The sequence below is a fragment of the Ambystoma mexicanum genome, chromosome 6p, assembly GCF_040938575.1.
Source record: "Ambystoma mexicanum isolate Mex_15411 chromosome 6p, UKY_AmexF1_1, whole genome shotgun sequence".
Taxonomy (NCBI): Eukaryota; Metazoa; Chordata; class Amphibia; order Caudata; family Ambystomatidae; genus Ambystoma; species Ambystoma mexicanum.
Window position 1 is genome coordinate 28,433,574 of NC_090935.1, and position 27,176 is coordinate 28,460,749.

Genomic DNA, 27,176 nt, shown 5'->3' on the forward strand with positions numbered 1-27,176 from the left:
GCTGTTAAAAAAGACTTCAATGCCCTTTGTCTGGTCTTCTGAGGCAAACCGAGCTTTCCAACGACTTAAGGAGGAAATCTGCAACACCAGATCCTAAAGAAAAACAAACGTGTGATATCCGCCTTAGAGTTCGGGCAGAATACTGCCAACATGAGACTGCACTCCAGGGAAATGTCTTCTCCAACAAGCAGGACCCTTTAGAACGACAGTTTGAGCGCTTCAACCAGGCCAACACCATCTTAAAAACACGGAACAATCTAATGGCGCCGCCAACGCCAAGCCTTCCATAACCGCCAGCGACCACCAAAAGACGGCGGCATGACAGTATGCCCCCCCCAAGAGACACCTCCCCCGGCTTACCCGGGAACAGACGGTGAAACCGCTGAACCAACGCCGGAGCGTGCACATGAGACACCGGTTCCCAGGAGTCCTCTGAGTGGGGGTACCCTTTCCAGTGGATGAGATACTCCGTTCGTGACTCCCGCTATCGGCGGGGTCGCTTGGAGTATCTCATCCACTGGAAAGGGTACCCCCACTCAGAGGACTCCTGGGAACCGGTGTCTCATGTGCACGCTCCGGCGTTGGTTCAGCGGTTTCACCGTCTGTTCCCGGGTAAGCCGGGGGGGGGTGTTTCTTGAGGGGGGGCATACTGTCATGCCGCCGTCTTTTGGTGGTCGCTGGCGGTTATGGAAGGCTTGGCGTTGGCGGCGCCATTAGATTGTTCCGTGTTTTTTCCTTTCACTTCCTGGTTTGACGGTCTAGTCTTTTTCTCTTGTTTCTGTATTTAACCACGCCCTCCCCTGGGCTCTGTGCGTTGCAACTTTGTTTCCTTTTCCTGGTTGCCGTGCTACGTTGTTTTCCGTGCTTTTTCCTGTTGCCATTTTCCGCGGAGTCTATCGCGGTATCCTTTCACTCAGCTTCTCCCCCTTCTTTCCCTTTTTCTGCCTTTCCGCCTTCTCGGTCCTCTTACCTTTTGGGGTTTCTCCTCTCCTTCCTTTCTCCCGGATCTCGTTCCTGGTTCCTGGCGGTGCTTCCATTCCAGTCCCTCGCACTGCTCCTAGCTCAGTATCAGCATCTCCGGACTATCCAGCTTACTGCTGCACCGAGAGACTTACCTTGATTCTCCTGCTCCGGTTTTTTCCTGCATTTCCCGGGCTCTCCAGTCATCTCTTCCTGCACAGCATCCGTACCAACTACATCCGTAGAGAGGTTTTTTTTAGCGGCTGCTTTTTTCCTCTCGTCTTGGTTTCTGCGGGACGGGGGCCGGCTGCTTCCTTGTTTATCAGGGGATCAGGGTGGCTTCTTCCCGTGGACGGCCGTACCTCTTCACAAAGAAGAAGAAGCCCAAGAACAAGGCCTCCAGACGAGAAACCGTTCCGAAAGAGACAAGTGAGGAGAAAGGGGAGGTGGACGTTGATGTATCAGATTTGGAGGATAATCCGCTGGTTCCCATCATCCGTGACAATAGGCCCCTCCACTAACCCAAATAACTCTAGAAATTGGCAAGCACCAGAAAGAGAGAAAAGAGGTGGAGGTCAATTCAGTGAATCCAACCAAAACAACAGAAAGGTTTTTAGGTCTAGCCAGAGGACAGGAAATTGATCAAAGAGACACCAGATGGACAAGCAGCTGTCATTACTGGTATCACATGCTTATCGTCTCCAGAAAGAAATGTCCTAGAAACGGAAGCAGAGAATGCGGAGCAGAAGATGATCAGAAGAAGAAAAACTAGTGAGAGGACCTTTTGTTGAGGAATAGAGGTCCGCGGGAATAGAAGGAGTAGTGACTGATATAGAGCGATTTAAAGAGGACACTTGGTGTAATCACAGCTAATAAAGGAGGAACGGGACATGTGCTCCGAATTTAAAAGGCCCATCATGAGGATGACATCTGCATTCTGAATAAACTGAAGATATCATTAAGACCTTCAGCAAGCACATTATGCCACATTCCAATATGCCATGTATGCCAGATTCCATTATGCCATTATTCATAGTCATTGCATTGAAGCCAGAAATCATTAAGACCTTCAGCAAGCACATTATGCCACATTCCAATATGCCATGTATGCCAGATTCCATTATGCCATTATTCATAGTTATTACATTGAAGCAAGATATCTTTCAGGCCTTCCGCAAGCACAGTATGCCACATTCCAATATGCCATTATTCATAGTCATTACATTGAAGCCAGAAATCATTAAAGGCTTCAGAACGTACAGTATGCCAGATTCCATTATGCCATTGTTCATAGTAATTACATTGAAGCCAGAAATCATTAAGGGCTTCAGCAAGCACAGTATGCCAGATTCCAACATGCCATGTATGCCAGATTCCAATATGCCATTATTCATAGTCATTGCATTGAAGCCAGAAATCATTAAGGGCTTCAGCAAGCACAATATGCCAGATTCCAATATGCCATGTATGCCAGATTCCATTATGCCATGTATGCCAGTTTCCAATTTGCCATTATTCATAGTTATCTCATTAAAGTCAACTATCATTAAGGACGTCAGCAAGCACAGTATGCCAGAATACAATATACCATTATTCATTATGATCGTAGTAAAGCCAGGAACCATTAAACCTCCCCAGTCCCCACAAGCACAGTATGCCAGATTCCAGCATGCCATTATTCATAGTTATGTTATGTTATGTTACTTTGCATTTATATAGCGCCTTATGTACCATTGGAATGGTCTGAAGGCGCTGGTTAGGTTGAACGCCCTCAGGAAAAGTCACTAGAGAGAGTAGAGAGAGTCAAAGGTGCTTGTGAGCACCGGATATGTGTGCAGCTGGTGTGGCATTCGTGTAATAGCTGCTTCATAGCGGTAGGTGTGGTGGTTGAGAGATCAGGGGTATGTGTTCTTTCTGGCAGGATTTATCCAGACCAGTTATGGCTGTGTTAGGCCTGAGGAGAACACCTGGCTGAGAGGTGTGAAACCAGCAGTGATTAGTTAGAGTGATGTGCAGTTTGAGGCGGATGTTGGTATGTGGACAGCTATACCGAATAGTGTCATAGTATCTCTGTGTTCTAGTTGAATGGGGGTGTAAAGCGAAGAGTAAGCATGGTGATGTGGTAAGATGGTTTACATGCTCTTTCAAACGTTACCTGTATTCCAAACCATTAATGTATGACGCGCACTTCTATGCGATCTAGTCCGTTCCACGCACTGTAGTCCATTCCACACACTCTAGTCCATTCCACGCACTCCGAGCCATACCGCACACTCACAAACATTCCATGCACTCCCAGACATTCCACGCACTCCCAAACATTCCACACACTCCGAAACATTCCACGCACTCCGAGACATTCCATGCACACCGAACCATTCCATGCACTCTGAAACACTCCACGCACTCCGAAACATTCCATGCATTTGGAACCGTTCCATGCATTCCAAAACCGTTCCACGCATTCCGAAACCGTTCCACGCAATCCAGTCCGTTCCACAAACTCCAATCTGTTCCATGTATTCTAGTCCTTCCATGCACTCCAGTCCTTCCCACGCACTCCAGTCCTTTCCACGCACTCCAGTCCTTTCCATGCACTCCAGTCCTTTCCACTCCCTCCAGTACTTTCCACGCACTCCAGTCCTTTCCACGCACTCCAGTCCGTTTCATGCCCTCGGATCTGTTCATGTATTTTGATCGTTTCCGTGAATTCTATGTTGTTTTATGCACCCCGTCCACATTGTCATCTGTACCTTCCACATATTTCACCTGTATCTTTCACATGTTACATCAGTACCTTCCACTTACTTCATCCGTTCAATCCACATACGTCTCAATTCCATTCACCTACGTCCCCATTCCATCCGCTTATGTGCCCATTCCATCCATTTACGTCCCCTTTCCATCCACGTACGTCCCCATTCCAACCACATACATCACCCGTTCTATCCACATACGTCACTCATTCTATTCACATACATCACTCGTTCTATCCATATATGTCACCCATTCCATCCACATACTTCACCCGTTCCGTCTGCTCTATGCAACTCATCCGCTCTACACAACTCATCCGCTCTACGCAGCTCATCCGCACTACGTAACTCATCCGCTCCACGCAGTCATCCGCATTATGCATTCATGCGCTCTACGCACTCGTCTTTTCTATTGATTCGTCTGCACTAGGCACTCATCTGCTTTATGCCCTCGCACGTTCTACGCATTCGCCCGCTCTACTCACTCACCCGCTTTACGCACTCACATGTTCTATGCACTCATCCGCTCTATGCACTCACTCGCTCTACGCACTCACTCGCTCTATGCACTCACTCGCTCTACGCACTCACTCACTCTTACGCACCCCTCCTCTCCAACACACTCATTCGCTCTTACACACTCATTTGCTCTTATGCACTCGTCTGCTCTATACACTCGTCCGGTCTGCCCACTAGTCTGTTCTACACACTGCTCCGCTCTGCGCACTCTTCCGCTCTGCACACTCCTCCGCTCTGTGCACTCTTCCACTCTGCGCACTCTTCCGCTCTGCGCACTCTGCCGCTCTGCGCACCCATCACGCTGTGCGCACCCATCACATTGTGCGCATCCATCATGCTCTGTGCACCCATCCGCTCCACGCACTCTTCCGCTCTATGCAGTCGTACTTTCCATGCACTCATCTGCTACATGCACTCATCAGTTCTACAAAGTCATTTGCTCATACGCACTCATCCGCTCCGTACACTCATCCGCTCTATACACTCATCTGCTCTATACACTCATCCACTCTATACACTCATCTGGTCAGCAAATTAATGTGCCCCTGCGTTCTTCACGCTCCTCGGCACTTCTGTATTCATCCGCTCTACAGCCACGTCTGCTCTACACACTCATCCGCTCTATACTCATCCGCTCTACACATTCATCTGCTCTATGCACTCCTGTGTTCTACACACTCCTCCGTACTTACGCACTCATCCGCTCTACTCAATCGTCCGCTCTACACACTCATCTGCTCCACACGCTCATCCGCTCTATACACTCATCCGCTCAGCATACTCATCTGCTCAGCATACTCGTCCGTTCTGTACAATCATCCGTTCTGTATACTCATCCGTTCTATATACTCATCTGATCTATGCACTCATCTGCTCAACACGTTCATCCGTTCAGGGCACTCATCCGTTCCACGAACTTCATCCATTCTAACGATTTCATCTGCTCCATTCATTTTGTTCATTCATCATGGGTTATCGATTCAGGCCATGTCACTTGTTATACACACTGGATCTGTTCCGTGCTCTCTATCTATTTCATGCACTACTCTCGTCTCATGTACTTGAATCTTCTATTCTGTACTTTTCATTTATACCATGCACTCATACAGTCGGAATCATCTGTCTGTGTACTCATCAGTCTCTTGTACTCATCTTTGCATCCTCTTCTCTTTATTCATTTCGCCAGTTATTGTTCATTTTGTCCATTGCACTCATTACATCCATTTAATTAATTTAAACTTCATTACTGTTTCCGTACAATTTATTCTTTTTATCCACTTCACTGCTTTGGTCTGCTTTATTCGTTCTATTCTGTTCGTCCTTTTAGTTTACATTAGCGGTTATTAGTTGTCGATTTCTCACATGGATCTTGATGTTGTATTGTTATTTGTCTTATTGTTATTCAGGAACTAGTAGTTTGTTGGATTGGTGTCATTGAGCTGCTGTTGTTCTGTTTTAGTTAGTTTGCGTACTGGTTAGTTTTAGGGGAAGAGCCAAGTTTTCAGTAGTTTGCGGAAGGACATTAGATCTTCTGTTAGGCGAATGTGGGGTGGGAGTGCGTTCCACAGCGTGGGGGCCAAGGCTGAGAATGATGATCGGCCTAACTTGACTGTTTTTGTTTTAGGTATGACTAGGAGGCCGGCTGAGCTTGATCTTAGAGGACGTGGAGGGTGATAGGGTTTTAGCTTGTCTTGGAGATATTGAGGTCCGGTTTTATGGAATGCTCGATGAGAAATGCATAAGGCTTTGAAATAACCCTTCGGACCACTGGAAGCCAGTGCCGAGTCTTAAGGGCTGGGGAGATGTGGTCTCTCGGGCCAAGCGCGAGTAGCAGTTTGGCTGCAGCATTTTGGGCCCTTTGAAGTTTATTCAGTTGGTAAGAGTGGACTCCGAGGTAGAGGGGGTTTGCGTAGTCCAGTCTTGATATAACATATGATTGGTCCGCGGAGAGTCTGTTGGGAAAGGAGAGATATGGAAAGATGTGCCTAAGAGTTTTAAGGTGGTAGTGGCAGGACTTTGAGACGTTGTTGACTTGGCGCGAGAGTGATAGGTCAGAGTCAAGGGTGCATCCAAGGTTTTTTAGTCAGAGTCAAGGGTGCATCCAAGGTTTTTTACAGAGTTAGAGGGAGTCGGTGAGTTTCCCATGGCGGATGGCCAGGGTAGCGGGTGTGGAAGAAGTTCGGAGTTGCCACATACCATGATTTCGGTTTAACAAGAGGTGGCTTTGGGTCATCCAGAGCTCTATGTCAGGAGGCAGGAGGCGAGGTCAGGTCGGCAGTTGGGTTTTGAGTTCAGGAGTTTTAGAATTAGTTGAGTGTCATCAGCATAGTTGTAACACAGGATGTTGTGTGAACAAATTATGGGTGGGAGGGTGTTCAAGTAGAGATTGAACAGGAGGGCAGATAGGCATGCTCCTTGTGGGACTCCCGTGTCGACTGGTCGGGCTTGGGAGGAATAGGCGGAGAGTATCGTTATTTGGTGCCTATCTTTGAGGAATGAAGCTATCCATTTGAGAGCGGTTCCAAGGTTATTAGATTAAAGCCAGATATCATTAAGGCCTTCGGCAAGCACATTATGCCAGATTCCAGTATGCCATGTATGCCACATTTCAATATGCCAATATTCACAGTTATCACATTAAAGCCAGCTATCATTAAGGACTTCAGCAAGCACAGTATGCCAGATTACAATATGCCATTATTCATTATTATCGTAGTAATGCCTGGAACTATTATGACCTCCTGCAAGCACAGTTTGCCAGTTCCAATACGCCTTTATTCATGGTTACCCTCATTGCTGCCAACTAGAAGGCAGGGTAATTTCTAATACCATTAAAATATGAACTCACCTGAGACGTGAATCCTTGTGGGCTGGTACAAACTGTCCCGCACTAGCCGTGTGATCCCGCACTGGTAAGTGCCGGAGTCTCTCAGTTTCAGGGCCTCCATGGTCACAGTGAATGTTTGTTTTTCTTGATCATCCCTGATGGAGAACCTGCCGATCTTCACCATTTCCTCCCAGTTTGAGGTTTGAATGACAGGGAAGCAGGATCGATCTGCCCCGCGGCACCAGTATTTGGAATAACCCTTGTAAGCTTCCCGATACTTGCATTCAACAGTCACTGATCCACCAAGTGTCCCGGTGATCTGCGTTGGACTGGGCGGCAACTGGCCGATGGCTGTAAAGCAGAAATTACAAAATGCATCAGAAGCTCAGACAGCACTTGCAATGAACATAAGCAACAAAGCACAGCGAGACACACTGTTGCTCACACATGGTCCTTTGGTCAATTTTCATGTGGATGCGAGTGCTCTCACAACTTTTTTTTTTGGTTGATCAAATTTGACCTTTACAAAAGAAAACATTATACCAATCAATAAAATATAACATGTTAAATAGAACACAATCATTTTTCAACTCCTTTGATGTAAAGTTCTACTGAAGACAAAGTTATTTACAGAATCTCGAAAGCAGGAAGGAACATGAGGACAATCAGGCACTGCCCCTCACTCTACTCCTGAGTATCTTTGATGCTAGTATCCTCTTTCTACCAGGCTTCCTTAGAAAGCAGGCTGATCTTTGTTAAGACTTGTCCCACCGCAATTGTTAGGGCAGTGCTATACCCCGATATCAAAAGATTCCAGAAGTTTTCCGATAGGAAATGTTCCATATTGTCTACGAACTTAGAAAAATAAATTGTTCTAATGTCCCAAGTCCCTTCACAGTCTCGAAGTAAATGCTGCAAATTTTGCTTTTTGGGGTCTGCACACAATTTGCACAGAATGGTGGCGTTATGATTTTGTCCTCTAATGTTTAAAATTTCTCCTGTGTGGATTAAATGTAGGCGTGCCCTAAGGAATATGTTTCGTGATTCCCTGTTTGGATGCTTTTATAGATACTTTGGTATCTGTTCCAGTTTTTTTTCCAGCGTTAGGAAGCTATTTTTTGGTTTTGCGCGCCGCCTATCCACTCCTGTCCTAATCCAATCCATTGTTTCCGTTTCTTTCTTCGCTTTCAAAGGATTGATTTTCAAAGTTTCTATCGAAGAGTCTGCCTCTACCAGACTTCTCACAGCTCTGAGTTCCAACTGAGGAAGTAACTTTGACATGTCCATTTGAAGCTGCGTCTTTATGTCCTCATAAAGCGTATTTATTTGAGGGGTTACTATCAGCCTATACAATGTGAGCAATCTCCACCCACTTGTTAGTGCAGTGATTTTTTTGCGGCAGTGATTTTAGTCCGAGTTCAAATCTTAAAACGGACACGGGAAGGCAGTTAGGTAGGCCTAATGATCTTTTCCATAACTGACCTTCCACTTTTTGCCAGTCTATGTCCCAGAGAGTTGGTTTGACCTCCAGACCATATAATATCACTGGAATTATTTTTGCAGTGTAGAACTTTAGTAACAGCATGATTGAGAATGTACGCAGTTGGCGGAGAATCTTTTTCATCTGTGGTACGGCTTTCTTCACATTTAGCCTTATTTCTACTTCCGTTTTGCTGGCTGATGGAAAAGAATACACTGTATAGCCCAAGTAGACCAGCTCTTCTGTTTTCTCAATTGCCTGATCTTCGAAAAACCATTTTCCATAGTTGATATGCTTTTTTGGATGTTTCAACACTAGAATTTTGGATTTTTTCGGATTTACTTCAAGACTGTATTTTGGTGTATACACTTAAACCATTCAATAATCGTTGCAGCCCTAATGCTGTCCTGTCCATCAGGACAATGTCATCAGCATAAGCGAGCCAATAAACCTTTTTTGAATTTAGTTTTGGGCCCGCCATTGTCCAGGATTGCAAAAAAGCCCCCAGATCTGACAAATACAGATTAAAGAAAAATGGCGCACCCAAGCACCCTTGTCTCACTCTTTGCTCGACATTAATTGAATTAGTAAGATGGCCGGCGTCGTCTAATCTTACCATCAATGAGGTGTCTTTGTGTAGTTCAATAAATATTGATAGCAACATTCTCTGTAATCCCCAGCCTCTCAATTTAGCCCACAACTGCTCCCTTCTCACTAAATCAAAAGCCCTAGAGAAATCTATCCAGGCTCCATATATCGGGCCCTATACATACTCTCTGGAGTGCTCTGCCAAAAGATTCAAGACCAAACCATTTAGTGTTGTGGACATACCACGTCTGAATCCTGTTTGAAATTTAGATAGGATCTTTATTCCCTTTGCCCAGTCCTCTAGCTCTAGCAGCAAAATTCTCATAAATATTTTACTTTCAATATCCAAGAGGGCGATCGGTCTATAGTTTTCAGGTTGCGACCGGTCGCCCCCTTATATAATGGTATGACGACTGCTTGTTTCCAGGAAGATGGAAAACTTTGGGCCTCATTACAACTTTGGAGGCAACCATGCCCTTACTAAGGGCATGGCTGCCTCCAAAATCAGGTCCGGGTTCCCTGAATGGGGAATTACCGGGCCATTACAAGTTTGGAGGGTCCGGTAATTCCTCCTTCAGGGAACCCAGGCCCGGGCCTTCCCCATTCCCATTTGAGCCCCCATAGGTCTCAAAGGGAATGGGTGAGGGAGCTAACAACGGGCCGATTACGCGCGGAAGAGATGGAAATGAGGACACACAGGTTTCAAGAATACAAGTAATAATGCAGATCAAATTCCAGTTCCCCCCAACAAGCTTAGACAAAACCGGTATGCTTTTAAACAGGCAAAAATACTTTGAAGGTGATTGCAATGAAGTGAAATATGCTAAAAGAGATTCAGGGTAGGTGATAGTGACTTTGAATTTCTTGGGTTCAGAAATGACAACTTATTCGCGATCTTCGTGGGTTTCACAATATCGGGTTCACACCAAACCTTACACAGAGGTACACACCCTCTCTGCGCATATTACTGTAAGTTTGCATTTTTCTAGTATAAACCCAGTGTCTACAATATTAATAATTATGGGGCTTGGCCTCAGAACATCCCACAGCGTCCAGCTTAGTCTCAAATTGTGGGTGCATTTTTCATATTAAGAATCCCCAAATTGTACATTTTTGTCAGCTTGATACAATATTTTATAAACAATTTAATAAAAACATACATTTTCCTCCAATTCAGTACACCCATTGGTTTGTCCCCGCCCCTAGAAACTTGGCTTGACTCAGAGGTCAAATGTCTTGTTTTTCCTAGCGCACTGTTGACAGTTACACCTCAAATCAGCATATTCTATTCAATTGAAAGAGTCTATTGTCTTGTCTGAGGTCAGCATACCAGGGGGCCACTCTCCATCTGATTAACAGGACCCTGTGATTTCCTGCCTTCTGGTGTAGGGCCTGGGAAGAGTAGGTGTGAAGGATTCCCGGGGACAGCAAACCTTTTGAAGTCTGAACTGCATCAGGCTACTGTTTAGCTTCTGAAATACAGGACTCCTGTCAGAATTTAGACCGCCAACGCCGGTCAGTGGCAAGCCCCGGTAGTGTACCCTTTTTTGACAGCTGTCTTGAATTAATATCTTTACAAAGGGGATTTAGCTTGGTAGTATAGGATTCTCGCTGATATTGTATTGATGTGGATTCTTGCAGTGGAGTAATGTAGAACACCCAACAAGAAGTTGTATCCTTTTGGTGGTTTTGTGAGCCATGATTTTAGCAATTTTGACGATCAAGAAAATGAATTCCCAAACAGCTCTGGGTTACTTTTGGCAATCAGTATTGCTATTTCCAAGTGGTTACAGGCTACGGTGTGGGTATCCCAATGGTAGTTTTAGGCACTGATCTCCAGTGTTCACTGACATAGCAAAAGTGGGTGGTAGCCTATTTTTCAGATTTTTACTGTGCATTTTTGGATGATTTTTGGCGAGCAGCATGGCCACTCTAATGTTTCTGCTGCCAGCGATGTTGTAGGGCTTGGATGCGTGGGTGAAAACATCCCACAAGCCCCCCTCTTGTGATGGCATTGATTTTCCATCAATGGAACACGCAAGACTGGGATGTTCGCCTCATCTTCTTCTGATTCGGCAGATGGCAAAGTTCAGCATCTTTTCCTCCATCAGGGTGGATTAATCGGTTCTCCTCGCCGATCCTGATGGGAGTATTGGGCGGTACTCCGTGCCCCTCGGATCTTCGCTCCCGGTCCCCGGGTCGTCCTCCTTGGGCAGTCTCCATGGTTTCATCTTTCCTAGAATGACAAAGCAAAAGCGGCAGAAACATATTCGTAGACATTTCCCCACCACTATTAATGTAGTGAGGTGAACATATACATTTGCATTCTTATTATGGTATTTCATACTTTAATCAGGAGACGTTTGCATTTTTATTATGGTATTTCATACACTATATGTGGAATATTTTAGGGTTGGAAATGTATTAATCTGGAGCGGTCCTCTCTGGGGTTCCAGAGGACTGCTCCAGTTGCTGCAGAGTGTGCCTGGGATGGCAACACTTTAGCTGATTAATGTGGACCCACTTATCTTCCCCCTTTGCCAAACTGCCTTTGGGGATGCGGATCTTGTAGGAGACTGGTGAGATCTTGTCTACAATTTCAAAAGGTCCCTTCTAGGGTAGGCAGAAATTTCCGCTGTTTGGCCTGGTTCCTTTGGAAATTGTACAGATAAACCCGGTCTCCTACATTGTATTCCTTTCGGGTGGTCTTCAGGTCATAGTGAGTCTTCATGCTATCAGCTGACCTCTCTAGATTTCGCGGAGCATAGGCAAAAGCATGTTGAAGGTGTTTTCTTAAATTTTCAACATACTCATGAGTTGTGGAGGCATTGATCAATGTCTGCTCTTGGGTCCTGTAGAGGAGATGCTGTGGAAACACCATCCTGCGTCCAGTCATCAGCTTAAATGGTGACCTTTTAGTTGCAGATGAAGGGGTAGATCTGATGGCCATTAGGACAAGAGATAATCGGATATCCCAACTTGGCCCAGAATCTGCCACAAACATTTTCAAGATGCTCACAATGGTTTTGTTGTAACTTTCCACTGCACCAGAAGAAGCTGGCCGGTAAGCAATGTGTAGCTTCCTTTTAACCCCCAGTATCTCCCACATCTTTGTCATTACTTTGCTGGTGAAATGGCTACCTCTGTCTGACTCAATCCTTTGGGGTAGACCAAAACACAAAAAGATGTGATTGATCATCAGGGCAGCTGCTGTTTCTGCCTAGCAGTTTGGGGCCGGGAGACATTCCACCTATTTAGTAATTGAGCATGTCACCGTCAACATGTACTTATTCCCCTTATAGGAGTGAATCACGGGCCCGATAAAGTCGACTTGTAAATCTGACCATGGCAATGTCATCCCCCTCTTTTGGAGAGACGCACGGTGTGTGAGGGATGTTGGCTGAAATTGTGCACACACAAGACACCCCTTCAAGTAGTGGTCGAGGTCCTGCCCCATGTGTGGCCAGTAGGCAACCTCTCTTAAGATTTCAAGTGCTGTATGAAACCCCCTATGACCGGCTGTGGCCGCATCATGGGCGTGACTTAACATCATGCTTCTGAATGAGGTAGGAACCACCCACTGATCATGACCAGCTTGGGATTTCCTTACCAACAAACCGTCTTGGATTCAGAACATTTTTGGACATTTCATCAACACTCTGAGGTCCTCTTTCCCAATGTAGTCGGTATCCGTCAGGGGAAAGTTGCTATTTCCAGTGGTTACAGGCTACGGGCTACGGTGTGGGTATCCCAATGGTAGTTTTAGTTTTAGGCACTGGTCTCCAGTGTTCACTGACATAGCAAAAGTGGGTGGCAGCCTATTTTTCAGATTTTTACTGTGCATTTTTGGATGATTTCTGGTGAGCAGCATGCTTTCCGGTGGCCACTCTAATGTTTCTGCTGCCAGTGATGTTGTAGGGCTTGGATGCATGGGTGAAAACATCCCACAAGACGTCCACATCAGGTCCCGCGAGGGAACCTCGTAATATTGCTGAATGGTGTTAACGGGTCCGCCACCATTAGCGGCGCCCGTTAACCCATTCTGCAATATTCGTAATGAGGCCCTTTGTGTCTTTAGTATTTCATTATAGAGGTTGAATAGAAGGTTTGCCCATGTTTTTACTTTGTTTTTTTAAGACCTGATAGGTTAGCCCGTTTGGGCCCGCCGCCTGTGAGGATGAGGCATTCAGGATGAGCTCTTCTATTAGTTTTATGTCATATTTGAGGGCCCACTGCGCAGTTTCCTTCTCTCCTTCGTCGGACTCTGACGTGTTTTTAAATAAATTTGTGAGAAAGTCTCTCAAACTCTTTTCAGACACTAGATTACATTGAATACTATTAGTGATTTATTTCTTTCCTGAATCATTTATTATTGACCAAAAATTACGAGTGCTATTTTCACAAAGGGCTGAGAGCATCCGCTCATTATCTTGTTGCTGCAAACATTTTCTTGCTCGTGACCATTGCATATAACTTCTTCTGAGCTTTTCTAGCTCTCCTCATAGTTTTACTTGATCTCTTATAATTCTTTTTAGTCGTCTGCATTCTCTCCTTAAAATCCTTTTCCGTATCCAGGTTTCTTTATCAAATGAATGTAGATGATGTGTTACTTGCCATGGTATTCCCGCAATTGGTGGATGCACGGACCAAATAAATGTCTTAAAGCATTCGGGTTTGCAATTTTCTTTTTGTTCTTTTGGGGTGATACAATTCAACTTATCAGTTAATTTCTTCCCCTCTCTCTTATATTTTACCAGAGTCGCTTTCCCATTTCTCAAGTCTAGATCATGAGAATACTTTTTCAATAGTATTTTCTTGAAATCTGAAATATTAATTTTAATACAGGCATGATCACTCCCTTCTCCCCAGATAATCTCCATAGATATCTCCTTTGATTGAATATCTTCAGAGACAAAGAAATAATCCAATGTGGAGAAGGAGTTACCTCGAGACCAGGTTGGTCTCGATGGATTATCACAATGTACTGAGCCATTTACCATGTTAGGTCCCCATGCCTTCAGGTAATTTACCCACTGCCTTTCTGTCTTTGATTTTTTTGCCCAGTTTAAATTTGTATTGTTGTTCTGTGTAGTTATACATTGGGCATTCAGGTCTCTTCCTAAGATCACGCTAGCCTCACCGTGAGACAGTGCAATCTTTTCCAATACCGTAGATAGCAACTGGTGAAATTTTTGCAAATCAATTTGTACCTGATTCCTGTATATGTTCACTATTGCAAGCTGCAAATATCCCTCTGTTGTATGTACTCCTACTTTACATGCAAGCATACCCTCCTTTTTTTCGCTATGTAAGAGTCTAACATCTTTACTTAGCGAATTATTAACTCCCAATAATAGCCCTGCTGAAGGTCGACCCTTTGCTTTTTGGCAAGCTGGTATTGTGAACATAGTGAATCCTTCTATTTCTATTGGATGTGTGTGCCAAGTCTCTTGCAACAGGATGACATCGGAGTTGTGAAAAAGAGCTTTTTTCTTACTGCTTGCTGTAAAAGAATTTGGGCCGTGGGTATTCCAACTTGTAATATTTAATTCACCATGCCTAAAGGTTCTGTTGCCCCAAGCCTCATTTCTGGAGTATCTGTTTGAGGATCTCCGGAAGTGCAGCTAACGTGCTAGCTTTTGGGTCCACAATATTCCCTTGTGGGTTCACACATACCTTCTGCTTTGGGAAACCCTCTGCTCTTAGATTCAGCCCTTCAGAGAGAGAATTCACACTTTCTATTGCACTTTTCACTTCTTCCGGTAGTTGTGCTCTCACAACTCCTTGCTGTTCATACGGGAGCCCTAGGTCAGGCCTTTGGGGTGCAGCAGGATTCACTGACTCAGGGAATCACCTCACTCTTTAAGACAATTACAGGCCATCAAACACCTATTTCTCTATTTTTATGTTCGACTTAGTCTGCTTAATGTCATGTTTTCTGCCTGCAAGAAACTCATGGTGGAAAAGCAAAGTGTGAGTTCTTTGGTGCAGCTGCTAATCCTAAAAAAGACTCATTCAGAGGTTAGTTCTTGATACCTGGAACAATCAAAGCCCTCTGAAGAAGTTCATATTTCATTAGTGTTCAAGACCACACAGGTCCCTCCCTTCAGATAAGAAGATCTGCTGACTTACTCCAAGGACCACCCAAGGGTAGCTGTATCTCAGAAGCCAAAGGCTCGGGATGCATGACTTCGGTAGCAGGCAGTTATCTCCTGCTAATGCCCAAATGACTTAATAAACACTGTCTCAGACCCGGCACGACAGGAACGGTGAGAATGAGAGAACTATCTAGTGATAAACACCAGGTTTTCTCAGCCCTTATGATGTAATTGTGTTCTACCTTTTTATGTTGCACAGCACTTGCAAAGGGCAACTTCTGGTTTCACATGGCCTCTTGGGGCTGTTGGGTTCCTGGGTGGCACAGACATTGATCTTTGTGCATTTACCACAGGGGAAGCAATGTGGCCTTCCCTGTCTCCCTAGAATAGTGATGTTGATCATGGATAGTGCATGGGGGCTCATCAAGCTATGCAGTCTTCTGTGACACTGAATGTGAATATCAGTGTGGATGTAGATGTGGATGAGTGTGGATAGTGCATGGTGCTTGCCAAGTGTTAGGGAGAATTCTCCAGAATGGCTAATTTCCCTTACCTACTGAGTCACTCAGCAGCTTTGCTGGATTTCTAGGATTTATTTTTTCACCTAGTAAGAGTGTGAGCCTTTTTTCCCGCTCTTACATGTGTTTTTTGCTGTGTGTGTTTAACATTTTTATGTGTTCATGGACTGTGAAGCCTCACCTACTCCATAGACGCCATCATTTTACTGTGTGTCACGCAGCACCTTTAGTGCAGTGACACAGGGTTGTCTTTTTAGACTTCCCAACTCAGACTCCATTTTCTGAGACTGACTACAGTCTCCCAGAACATGTAAAGTTGCCATTGACTTTATTAGTCTTTTTAAATTCACAGACCCAGTATTTATTTATTTATTTATTTATTCGCATTTGTTAAGCGCACATACAGCCCATAGGGCATTGTGGCGCTTGTTACAGAGATGACTTGTTATACATACAAAGAAGTCATTACTTAGTTACAAGAGAGTAGTAAGGAGAAGATAGGAAAGGAAGAGGAGATGATGTTGTACGACGAGCTAGTTGAACAAGGTGGTTTTCAGTTTTTTTCGGAAGGCAAAGAGAGATGTTTCTGCTCTGATTGTGCTAGGAAGTGCGTTCCATAGCTTCGGTGCAATGTAAGGGAAGCTTATTCCACCTGCTCTGGCTCGTTTGATGCGTGGGACCCTAAGCTGGTTGGTGTGGCATCGTCTGGTTGGTCTAGTGGAGTGCGATCTGACTAGCGTGTCAGACAGGTAGGAAGGTGTAGATAGGTGAATACATTTATGTGCAGTGGTAAGTATTTTGAATGTGATGCGCTCTTTGACAGGTAGCCAGTGTGCTGCCTTTCTGGCTTGCGCGATGTGGTCCCGTTTAGGTATATTGAGGGCTGCTCTTAGTGCATTATTTTGTGTTGTTTGGAGTTTATTGAGATTAGTGATGGAAGTACCAGCCAAACCAGTACAAACTATCTTACATAGAGTTCTGGAAAGGGTTAATAGTTATCCCTTTTTGTCTGTCTCTCATGGAACATTATTTCGTTCCCCTTTCTTTAAGATTTGGCTGGTGGCAGTGGTATCTACCCTATTTTTCCTACCGCAGTCTATTTAAATAGCCTTGGTACTGTTTTAGGCTAAGTTAGTAGCCTCGAACTTAAACCCGCTGGGCCCCATTTACTTTTAGTTGGTTCCGGCTGGGTTTATTTGCCATTTCTTTTTGTAAAGGTCTTTCTCGTGTTTTACTCTGCGCGCCAAACCAGGTTTGGTTCCTTTGTTCGCCGTTCTTTTGTGGGCTTCTGCACAGAAGCCCTACTTAGGGGCATGAATGCTTGCGGGGGACAGGGTATGAGGGAGGGGTTTGAGACTCCCTGCACAGGGTCCCCTTGGAGACCCATGTCGCATTCTGTATGATTTGCTGTGGTGACAGTCCCGCTGGGACAGCCACCCTGCTGTGTGATTGACAGCCAGGCTATGTGATTGGGGGAAAACTGCATAAATGGCAGGTCTCTGGGACTGAGAAGGCAGAGTTGCCACCGGTTCGAGAGAACCGAAGAGAAGCTAACAGAAGAGGACCACTACCACGGCTGAACCTCCCGGTGAAGCCCTGCTGCAGGTCTGAATCTCCAAACTTTGACGACAGGGAGGATCTGTAAGGAATCTTCTCCCCTTCAACTGGTGGGACCAACCAGTTTCCAAACTACAAGCCAGACCTTCCTCCTCTGGTCGAATTTGCTGTGCACAGCTAAAGTGAGCCGGATAGCCAGGAGGACTGGACCCTGCTTGGGTTTTAAGGAGTGCACCTTTTATTTTTTGCTTTGCTCTGCTGCTGATTTCTTCCCTGGGCAGTGCAGGACCCTCCAGTCTTCCTACTTCGTGTCAGTCCGACAGTGGCGCCAGGAACCGTGAGCCTGCAGGACCTGCTAGGAACGTCTGTCTCAGCTACAGCCTCTTCTTCATTTAAGGAACTGTTCAAACCCGGTTGTTCGTTTCGTCCAGCCATGGTGAAAGTGTGTGAATTCTTTCACCAATCCGAGGGCTTGTCCTTCTCTCTTCTTTAAAGTAGCTTTTCGCCTGACCGACTTCGTTCTGAACTCTTGGCAAAGACTTAACCGCAAACTACCCTGAACTGTGTGATCTTGAGCAAAAGACTTTGTGACCCATTGACTTTGGCCCTAGCCTCTTGATTTGATTTCCTCACTGTAGTTCCTCTTTCTAGATTGCCCTGCTTACTTACCTGTTGGTGCTGCTCAATTTTCGCCTAACTTTGTCTTTCCCTCCCTTTTTAAATTATTGGAGTGCCATTTTGCTCACACTTCATTTTGAGCTTAACTTGTCCAGAATCTATTGGGAGTGGTGTGGTGTGGTCTATTAAGAGTGTGATTTTTCTACTGCTTTACTTTGGTGAATTGTTTTACAACTGATGTGTAAATAAATGTATATTCTTTTACTAAGAAACCTTGAGTCAGTGTTTGTTTGAATCATAGTAATTGCTGTCCTTTGTGTAACTATTGGTACGGCTCACTTTACTCTTGAGATAAGTCTGGCTGCTCACACATCACTACCACTTTACTGTGTAGTACAGGCTTGTACCAAAGGTGAACTTGTACTGTCACTTGTAGTCTTAATTGTGGGTAGTGTTCCCAAAGGGTACTGCATATGATTCTGCCTAACACCAAGCACTTCAGTCTTCGGTGCAACTGAATGTGAATATCATTGTGGATGCAGATATGGGTGACTGTGGATAGTGCATGAGAGCTTGTCAAACTATGCAGTCTTCTGTGACACTGAATGTGAATATCAGTGTGGATGCAGATGTGGGTGACAGTGGATAGTGCATGAGAGCTCGTCAAGCTATGCAGTCTTCTGTGACACTGAATGTGAATATCAGTGTGGATGCAGATGTGGGTGACTGTGGATAGTGCATGGGGGGTTGTGAAGCTCTCCAGTCTTCTGTGACACTGAATGTGAATATCAGTGTGGATGCAGATGTGGGTGACCATGGATAGTGCATGGGGGCTCGTGAATCTATGCAGTCTTCTGTGACACTGAATGTGAATATCAGTGTGGATGCAGATGTGGGTGACTGTGAATAGTGCATGAGAGCTCGTCAAGCTATGCAGTCGTCTGTGACACTGAATGTGAATATCAGTGTGGATGCAGATGTTGGTGACTGTGGATAGTGCATGAGAGCTTGTCAAGCTATGCAGTCTTCTGTGACACTGAATGTGAATATCAGTGTGAATGCAGATGTGCGTGCCTGTGGATAGTGCATGGGGGCTCGTCCAGCTATGCAGTCTTCTGTGACACTGCATGTGAATATCAATGAAATGCTAGTGTGAATGGTGATGCAATTGTGCATGTGAGTGTAGATAGCAGCACAGGGAATCATCAAGCTATGCAGTCTTCTGTGACACTGCATGTGAATATCAGTGTGGATGCAGATGTGGGTGACTGTGGATAGTGCATGGGGGGTTATGAAGTCTCCAGTCTTCTGTGACACTGCATGTGAATATCAGTGTGGATGCAGATGTGGGTGACTGTGGATAGTGCATGGGGGTTGTGAAGTCTCCAGTTTTCTGTGACACTGCATGTGAATATCAGTGTGGCTGCAGATGTAGGTGACTATGGATAGTGCATGGGGGGGGGGTTGTGAAGCTCTCCAGTCTTCTGTGACAATGCATCTGAATATCAGTGTGTATGCAGATGTGGGTGACTGTGGATAGTGCATGGGGGGTTGTGAAGCTATGCAGTCTTCTCTGACACTGCATGTGAATATCAGTGTGGATGCAGATGTGGGTGACTGTGGATAGTGCATGGGGGAGGGGGTTGTGAAGCTCTCCAGTCTTCTGTGACAATGCATGTGAATATCAGTGTGTATGCAGATGTGGGTGACTGTGGATAGTGCATGGGGGGGTTGTGAAGCTATGCAGTCTTCTGTGACACTGCATGTGAATATCAGTGTGGATGCAGATGTGGGTGACTGTGGATAGTGCATGGGGGGTTATGAAGTCTCCAGTCTTCTGTGACACTGCATGTGAATATCAGTGTGGATGCAGATGTGGGTGACTGTGGATAGTGCATGGGGGTTGTGAAGTCTCCAGTTTTCTGTGACACTGCATGTGAATATCAGTGTGGATGCAGATGTGGGTGACTGTGGATAGTGCATGGGGGGGGTTTGTGAAGCTATGCAGTCTTCTGTGACACTGCATGTGAATATCAGTGTGTATGCAGATGTGGGTGACTGTGGATAGTGCATGGGGATTGTGAAGTCTCCAGTTTTCTGTGACACTGCATGTGAATATCAGTGTGGCTGCAGATGTAGGTGACTATGGATAGTGCATGGGGGGGGTGGGGGGGTTGTGAAGCTCTCCAGTCTTCTGTGACAATGCATCTGAATATCAGTGTGTATGCAGATGTGGGTGACTGTGGATAGTGCATGGGGGGTTGTGAAGCTATGCAGTCTTCTCTGACACTGCATGTGAATATCAGTGTGGATGCAGATGTGGGTGACTGTGGATAGTGCATGGGGGAGGGGGTTGTGAAGCTCTCCAGTCTTCTGTGACAATGCATGTGAATATCAGTGTGTATGCAGATGTGGGTGACTGTGGATAGTGCATGGGGGGGTTGTGAAGCTATGCAGTCTTCTGTGACACTGCATGTGAATATCAGTGTGGATGCAGATGTGGGTGACTGTGGATAGTGCATGGGGGGTTATGAAGTCTCCAGTCTTCTGTGACACTGCATGTGAATATCAGTGTGGATGCAGATGTGGGTGACTGTGGATAGTGCATGGGGGTTGTGAAGTCTCCAGTTTTCTGTGACACTGCATGTGAATATCAGTGTGGATGCAGATGTGGGTGACTGTGGATAGTGCATGGGGGGGTTTGTGAAGCTATGCAGTCTTCTGAGACACTGCATGTGAATATCAGTGTGTATGCAGATGTGGGTGACTGTGGATAGAGCATGGGGGGTTGTGAAGCTATGCAGTCTTCTGTGACACTGCATGTGAATATCAGTGTGGATGCAGATGTGGGTGACTGTGGATAGTGCATGGGGGGGGGTTGTGAAGCTCTCCAGTCTTCTGTGACAATGCATGTGAATATCAGTGTGTATGCAGATGTGGGTGACTGTGGATAGTGCATGGGGGGGTTGTGAAGCTATGCAGTCTTCTGTGACACTGCATGTGAATATCAGTGTGGATGCAGATGTGGGTGACTGTGGATAGTGCATGGGGGGATTGTGAAGCTCTCCAGTCTTCTGTGACAATGCATGTGAATATCAGTGTGTATGCAGATGTGGGCCCTGGTGGCGACTGGTGATGGTTTCACAGATGGCAATGGCAGCACTGGCTGGTCACATGGGAGTAACTATGATGTGGATAGGGATGGTGATGATGATGTGGATGGCGTTGATGGTGTGCATGCAACTATGGATGATGCTGATGATGGTTGGAGGTGGTGCTGTGGATTGTGGGGCTGATGAGGATGGGGATGGGGATGAGGATGGTTATGTGTGTCTGGACTATGGATTGAGAGGTGATGTGTGAGGCAATGGTGAAGTGCATGCTACTATTGATGATGGTTGGAGGTGGTGCTGTGGATAGTGGGGCTGATGAGGATGGGGATGGGGATGAGGATGGTGATGATGATGTGGATGGCGTTGATGGTGTGCATGCTACTATAGATGGTGCTGATGATGGTTGGAGGTGGTGCTGTGAATGGTGGGGCTGATGAGGATGGGGATGGGGATGAGGATGGTATGTGTGTCTGGATTATGGATTGAGAGGTGATGTGTGAGGCAATGGTGAAGTGCATGCTACTATTGATGATGGTTGGAGGTGGGCTGTGGATAGTGGGGCTGATGAGGATGGGGATGGGGATGAGGATGGTGATGATGATGTGGATGGCGTTGATGGTGTGCATGCTACTATAGATGGTGCTGATGATGGTTGGAGATGGTGCTGTGGATAGTGGGGCTGATGAGGATGGGGATGGGGATGAGGATGGTGATGATGATGTGGATGGCGTTGATGGTGTGCATGCTACTATAGATGGTGCTGATGATGGTTGGAGGTGGTGCTGTGGATAGTGGGGCTGATGAGGTTGGGATGGGGATGAGGATGGTTATGTGTGTCTGGATTATGGATTGAGAGGTGATGTGTGAGGCAATGGTGAAGTGCATGCTACTATTGATGATGGTTGGTGGTGCTGTGGATGGTTGGTGGTGCTGTGGATAGTGGGGCTGATGAGGATGGGGATGGGGATGAGGATGGTTATGTGTGTCTGGACTATGGATTGAGAGGTGATGTGTGAGGCAATGGTGAAGTGCATGCTACTATTGATGATGGTTGGAGGTGGTGCTGTGGATAGTGGGGCTGATGAGGATGGGGATGGGGATGAGGATGGTTATGTGTGTCTGGATTATGGATTGAGAGGTGATGTGTGAGGCAATGGTGAAGTGCATGCTACTATTGATGATGGTTGGAGGTGGGCTGTGGATAGTGGGGCTGATGAGGATGGGGATGGGGATGAGGATGGTGATGATGATGTGGATGGCGTTGATGGTGTGCATGCTACTATAGATGGTGCTGATGATGGTTGGAGATGGTGCTGTGGATAGTGGGGCTGATGAGGATGGGGATGGGGATGAGGATGGTGATGATGATGTGGATGGCGTTGATGGTGTGCATGCTACTATAGATGGTGCTGATGATGGTTGGAGGTGGTGCTGTGGATAGTGGGGCTGATGAGGATGGGGATGGGGATGAGGATGGGTATGTGTGTCTGGATTATGGATTGAGAGGTGATGTGTGAGGCAATGGTGAAGTGCATGCTACTATTGATGATGGTTGGAGGTGGTGCTGTGGATAGTGGGGCTGATGAGGATGGGGATGGGGATGAGGATGGTGATGATGATGTGGATGGCGTTGATGGTGTGCATGCAACTATGGATGATGCTGATGATGGTTGGAGGTGGTGCTTTGGATAGTGGGGCTGATGACGATGGGGATGGGGATGAGGATGGTTATGTGTGTCTGGACTATGGATTGAGAGGTGATGTGTGAGGCAATGTTGAAGTGCATGCTACTATTGATGATGGTTGGAGGTGGTTCTGTGGATAGTGGGGCTGATGAGGATGGGGATGGGGATGAGGATGGTGATGATGATGTGGATGGCGTTGATGGTGTGCATGCAACTATGGATGATGCTGATGATGGTTGGAGGTGGTGCTGTGGATTGTGGGGATGATGAGGATGGGGATGGGGATGAGGATGGTGATGATGATGTGGATGGCGTTGATGGTGTGCATGCTACTATAGATGGTGCTGATGATGGTTGGAGGTGGTGCTGTGGATAGTGGGGCTGGTGAGGATGGGGATGAGGATGGTTATGTGTGTCTGGATTATGGATTGAGAGGTGATGTGTGAGGCAATGGTGAAGTGCATGCTACTATTGATGATGGTTGGAGGTGGTGCTGTGGATATTGGGGCTGATGAGGATGGGGATGAGGATGGTTATGGGTGTCTGGATTATGGATTGAGAGGTGATGTGTGAGGCAATGGTGAAGTGCATGCTACTATTGATGATGGTTGGAGGTGGGCTGTGGATAGTGGGGCTGATGAGGATGGGGATGAGGATGGTGATGATGATGTGGATGGCGTTGATGGTGTGCATGCTACTATAGATGGTGCTGATGATGGTTGGAGGTGGTGCTGTGGATAGTGGGGCTGATGAGGATGGGGATGGGGATGAGGATGGTTATGTGTGTCTGGATTATGGATTGAGAGGTGATGTGTGAGGCAATGGTGAAGTGCATGCTACTATTGATGATGGTTGGAGGTGGGCTGTGGATAGTGGGGCTGATGAGGATGGGGATGGGGATGAGGATGGTGATGATGATGTGGATGGCGTTGATGGTGTGCATGCTACTATTGATGATGCTGATGAGGGTTGGAGGTGGTGCTTTGGATAGTGGGGCTGATGAGGATGGGGATGGGGATGTTGATGGTTATGTGTGTCTGGATTATGGATTGAGAGGTGATGTGTGAGGCAATGGTGAAGTGCATGCTACTATTGATGATGGTTGGAGGTGGTGCTGTGGATAGTGGGGCTGATGAGGATGGGGATGGGGATGAGGATGGTGATGATGATGTGGATGGCGTTGATGGTGTGCATGCAACTATAGATGGTGCTGATGATGGTTAGAGGTGGTGCTGTGTTTAGTGGGGCTGATGAGGATGGGAATGGGGATGAGGATGGGTATGTGTGTCTGGATTATGGATTGAGAGGTGATGTGTGAGGCAATGGTGAAGTGCATGCTACTATTGATGATGGTTGGTGGTGCTGTGGATGGTTGGTGGTGCTGTGGATAGTTGGGCTGATGAGGATGGGGATGGGGATGAGGATGGTTATGTGTGTCTGGACTATGGATTGAGAGGTGATGTGTGAGGCAATGGTGAAGTGCATGCTACTATTGATGATGGTTGGTGGTGCTGTGGATGGTTGGTGGTGCTGTGGATAGTTGGGCTGATGAGGATGGGGATGGGGATGTTGATGGTTATGTGTGTCTGGATTATGGATTGAGAGGTGATGTGTGAGGCAATGGTGAAGTGCATGCTACTATTGATGATGGTTGGAGGTGGTGCTGTGGATAGTGGGGCTGATGAGGATGGGGATGAGGATGGTGATGATGATGTGGATGGCGTTGATGGTGTGCATGCTACTATAGATGGTGCTGATGATGGTTGGAGGTAGTGCTGTGGATAGTGGGGTTGATGAGGATGGGGATGAGGATGGTGATGATGATGTGGATGGCGTTGATGGTGTGCATGCTACTATAGATGGTGCTGATGATGGTTGGAGGTGGTGCTGTGGATAGTGGGGCTGATGAGGATGGGGATGGGGATGAGGATGGTTATGTTTGTCTGGATTATGGATTGAGAGGTGATGTGTGAGGCAATGGTGAAGTGCATGCTACTATTGATGATGGTTGGAGGTGGGCTGTGGATAGTGGGGCTGATGAGGATGGGGATGGGGATGAGGATGGTGATGATGATGTGGATGGCGTTGATGGTGTGCATGCTACTATAGATGGTGCTGATGATGGTTGGAGGTGGTGCTGTGTTTAGTGGGGCTGATGAGGATGGGAATGGGGATGAGGATGGGTATGTGTGTCTGGATTATGGATTGAGAGGTGATGTGTGAGGCAATGGTGAAGTGCATGCTACTATTGATGATGGTTGGTGGTGCTGTGGATGGTTGGTGGTGCTGTGGATAGTTGGGCTGATGAGGATGGGGATGGGGATGTTGATGGTTATGTGTGTCTGGATTATGGATTGAGAGGTGATGTGTGAGGCAATGGTGAATTGCATGCTACTATTGATGATGGTTGGAGGTGGTGCTGTGGATAGTGGGGCTGATGAGGATGGGGATGGGGATGAGGATGGTTATGTGTGTCTGGATTATGGATTGAGAGGTGATGTGTGAGGCAATGGTGAAGTGCATGCTACTATTGATGATGGTTGGAGGTGGTGCTGTGGATAGTGGGGCTGATGAGGATGGGGATGGGGATGAGGATGGTGATGATGATGTGGATGGCGTTGATGGTGTGCATGCTACTATAGATGGTGCTGATGATGGTTGGAGGTAGTGCTGTGGATAGTGGGGTTGATGAGGATGGGGATGGGGATGAGGATGGTGATGATGATGTGGATGGCGTTGATGGTGTGCATGCTACTATAGATGGTGCTGATGATGGTTGGAGGTGGTGCTGTGGATAGTGGGGCTGATGAGGATGGGGATGGGAATGAGGATGGTTATGTGTGTCTGGATTATGGATTGAGAGGTGATGTGTGAGGCAATGGTGAAGTGCATGCTACTATTGATGATGGTTGGAGGTGGGCTGTGGATAGTGGGGCTGATGAGGATGGGGATGGGGATGAGGATGGTGATGATGATGTGGATGGCGTTGATGGTGTGCATGCTACTATAGATGGTGCTGATGATGGTTGGAGGTGGTGCTGTGGATAGTGGGGCTGATGAGGATGGGGATGGGGATGAGGATGGTTATGTGTGTCTGGATTATGGATTGAGAGGTGATGTGTGAGGCAATGGTGAAGTGCATGCTACTATTGATGATGGTTGGAGGTGGGCTGTGGATAGTGGGGCTGATGAGGATGGGGATGGGGATGAGGATGGTGATGATGATGTGGATGGCGTTGATGGTGTGCATGCTACTATAGATGGTGCTGATGATGGTTGGAGATGGTGCTGTGGATAGTGGGGCTGATGAGGATGGGGATGAGGATGGTGATGATGATGTGGATGGCGTTGATGGTGTGCATGCTACTATTGATGATGCTGATGATGGTTGGAGGTGGTGCTGTGGATAGTGGGGCTGATGAGGATGGGGATGGGGATGAGGATGGTGATGAAGATGTGGATGACGTTGATGGTGTGCATGCTACTATAGATGGTGCTGATGATGGTTGGAGGTGGTGCTTTGGATAGTGGGGCTGATGAGGATGGGGATGGGGATGAGGATGGTTATGTGTGTCTGGATTATGGATTGAGAGGTGATGTGTGAGGCAATGGTGAAGTGCATGCTACTATTGATGATGGTTGGAGGTGGGCTGTGGATAGTGGGGCTGATGAGGATGGGGATGGGGATGAGGATGGTGATGATGATGTGGATGGCGTTGATGGTGTGCATGTTACTATTGATGATGCTGATGAGGGTTGGAGGTGGTGCTTTGGATAGTGGGGCTGATGAGGATGGGGATGGGGATGAGGATGGTGATGTGTGTCTGGACTATGGAGAGCTGATAGTTACGTACCCTATAAGGTGGAAGGGATAGGCTTGCGGAAGATCATTTTGCTGGAGGAAATGTGAGGACATTGAGAATGATAGAGTAATCTCCAGCAGCGGTTCTGAAGAGGCTTTGAGGGGGTTAATACTTTGCTCTCTCAACATCCACACATGCGCTGTTTCAGGTGTAGCACATGTCTCTCAATGCAGCACTGGTGGGCCAGGCAACGTGCGGGAATATGGCAAGCAGGGGCACTTTACACACTGAAGTCTATGAGGAAGTATGACAACACTCTCTCCAGGAGGCTGCATTGTGTTATGCCGGCCCCTACGGTAGTGAGAGTGTCCAGGGAGGCAGTGCCATGGCGCGCGCCGCCCCTGCACACACACATCGCACACCACGTGGTACAGCACGAGCTCCGGGCACGGGCTTAGGTCACAACCCATTGCTGTAAGAAGAGAAGAAAGGCACAGAAAGATTCAGGCCCTACAATCGCTAGAAAGAATTGGGAAACTTGGGGAGCAGTGCAAACATTGTCTAAATTGGCACCTCGGTCGGGGATACTAGCCAATTTGCCTGCTTGGCCCATAGGCTGAATTCTCTGGTGCAAATCTTTTATCCTGAGTAGCC

General features: G+C 46.7%; 1 protein-coding gene across 1 annotated transcript in view; it reads right to left on the minus strand.

Moving 5' to 3' along the window:
- Nucleotides 1-27,176, minus strand: part of LOC138511172 (CMRF35-like molecule 5) — a 147,569-nt gene that overhangs the window by 109,638 nt on the left and 10,755 nt on the right. Inside the window, exon 2 of the mRNA XM_069626679.1 lies at nt 7,084-7,413. Within this exon, the coding sequence (XP_069482780.1) occupies nt 7,084-7,413 (330 nt within the window). The remainder of the gene's footprint in view (nt 1-7,083; nt 7,414-27,176) is intronic.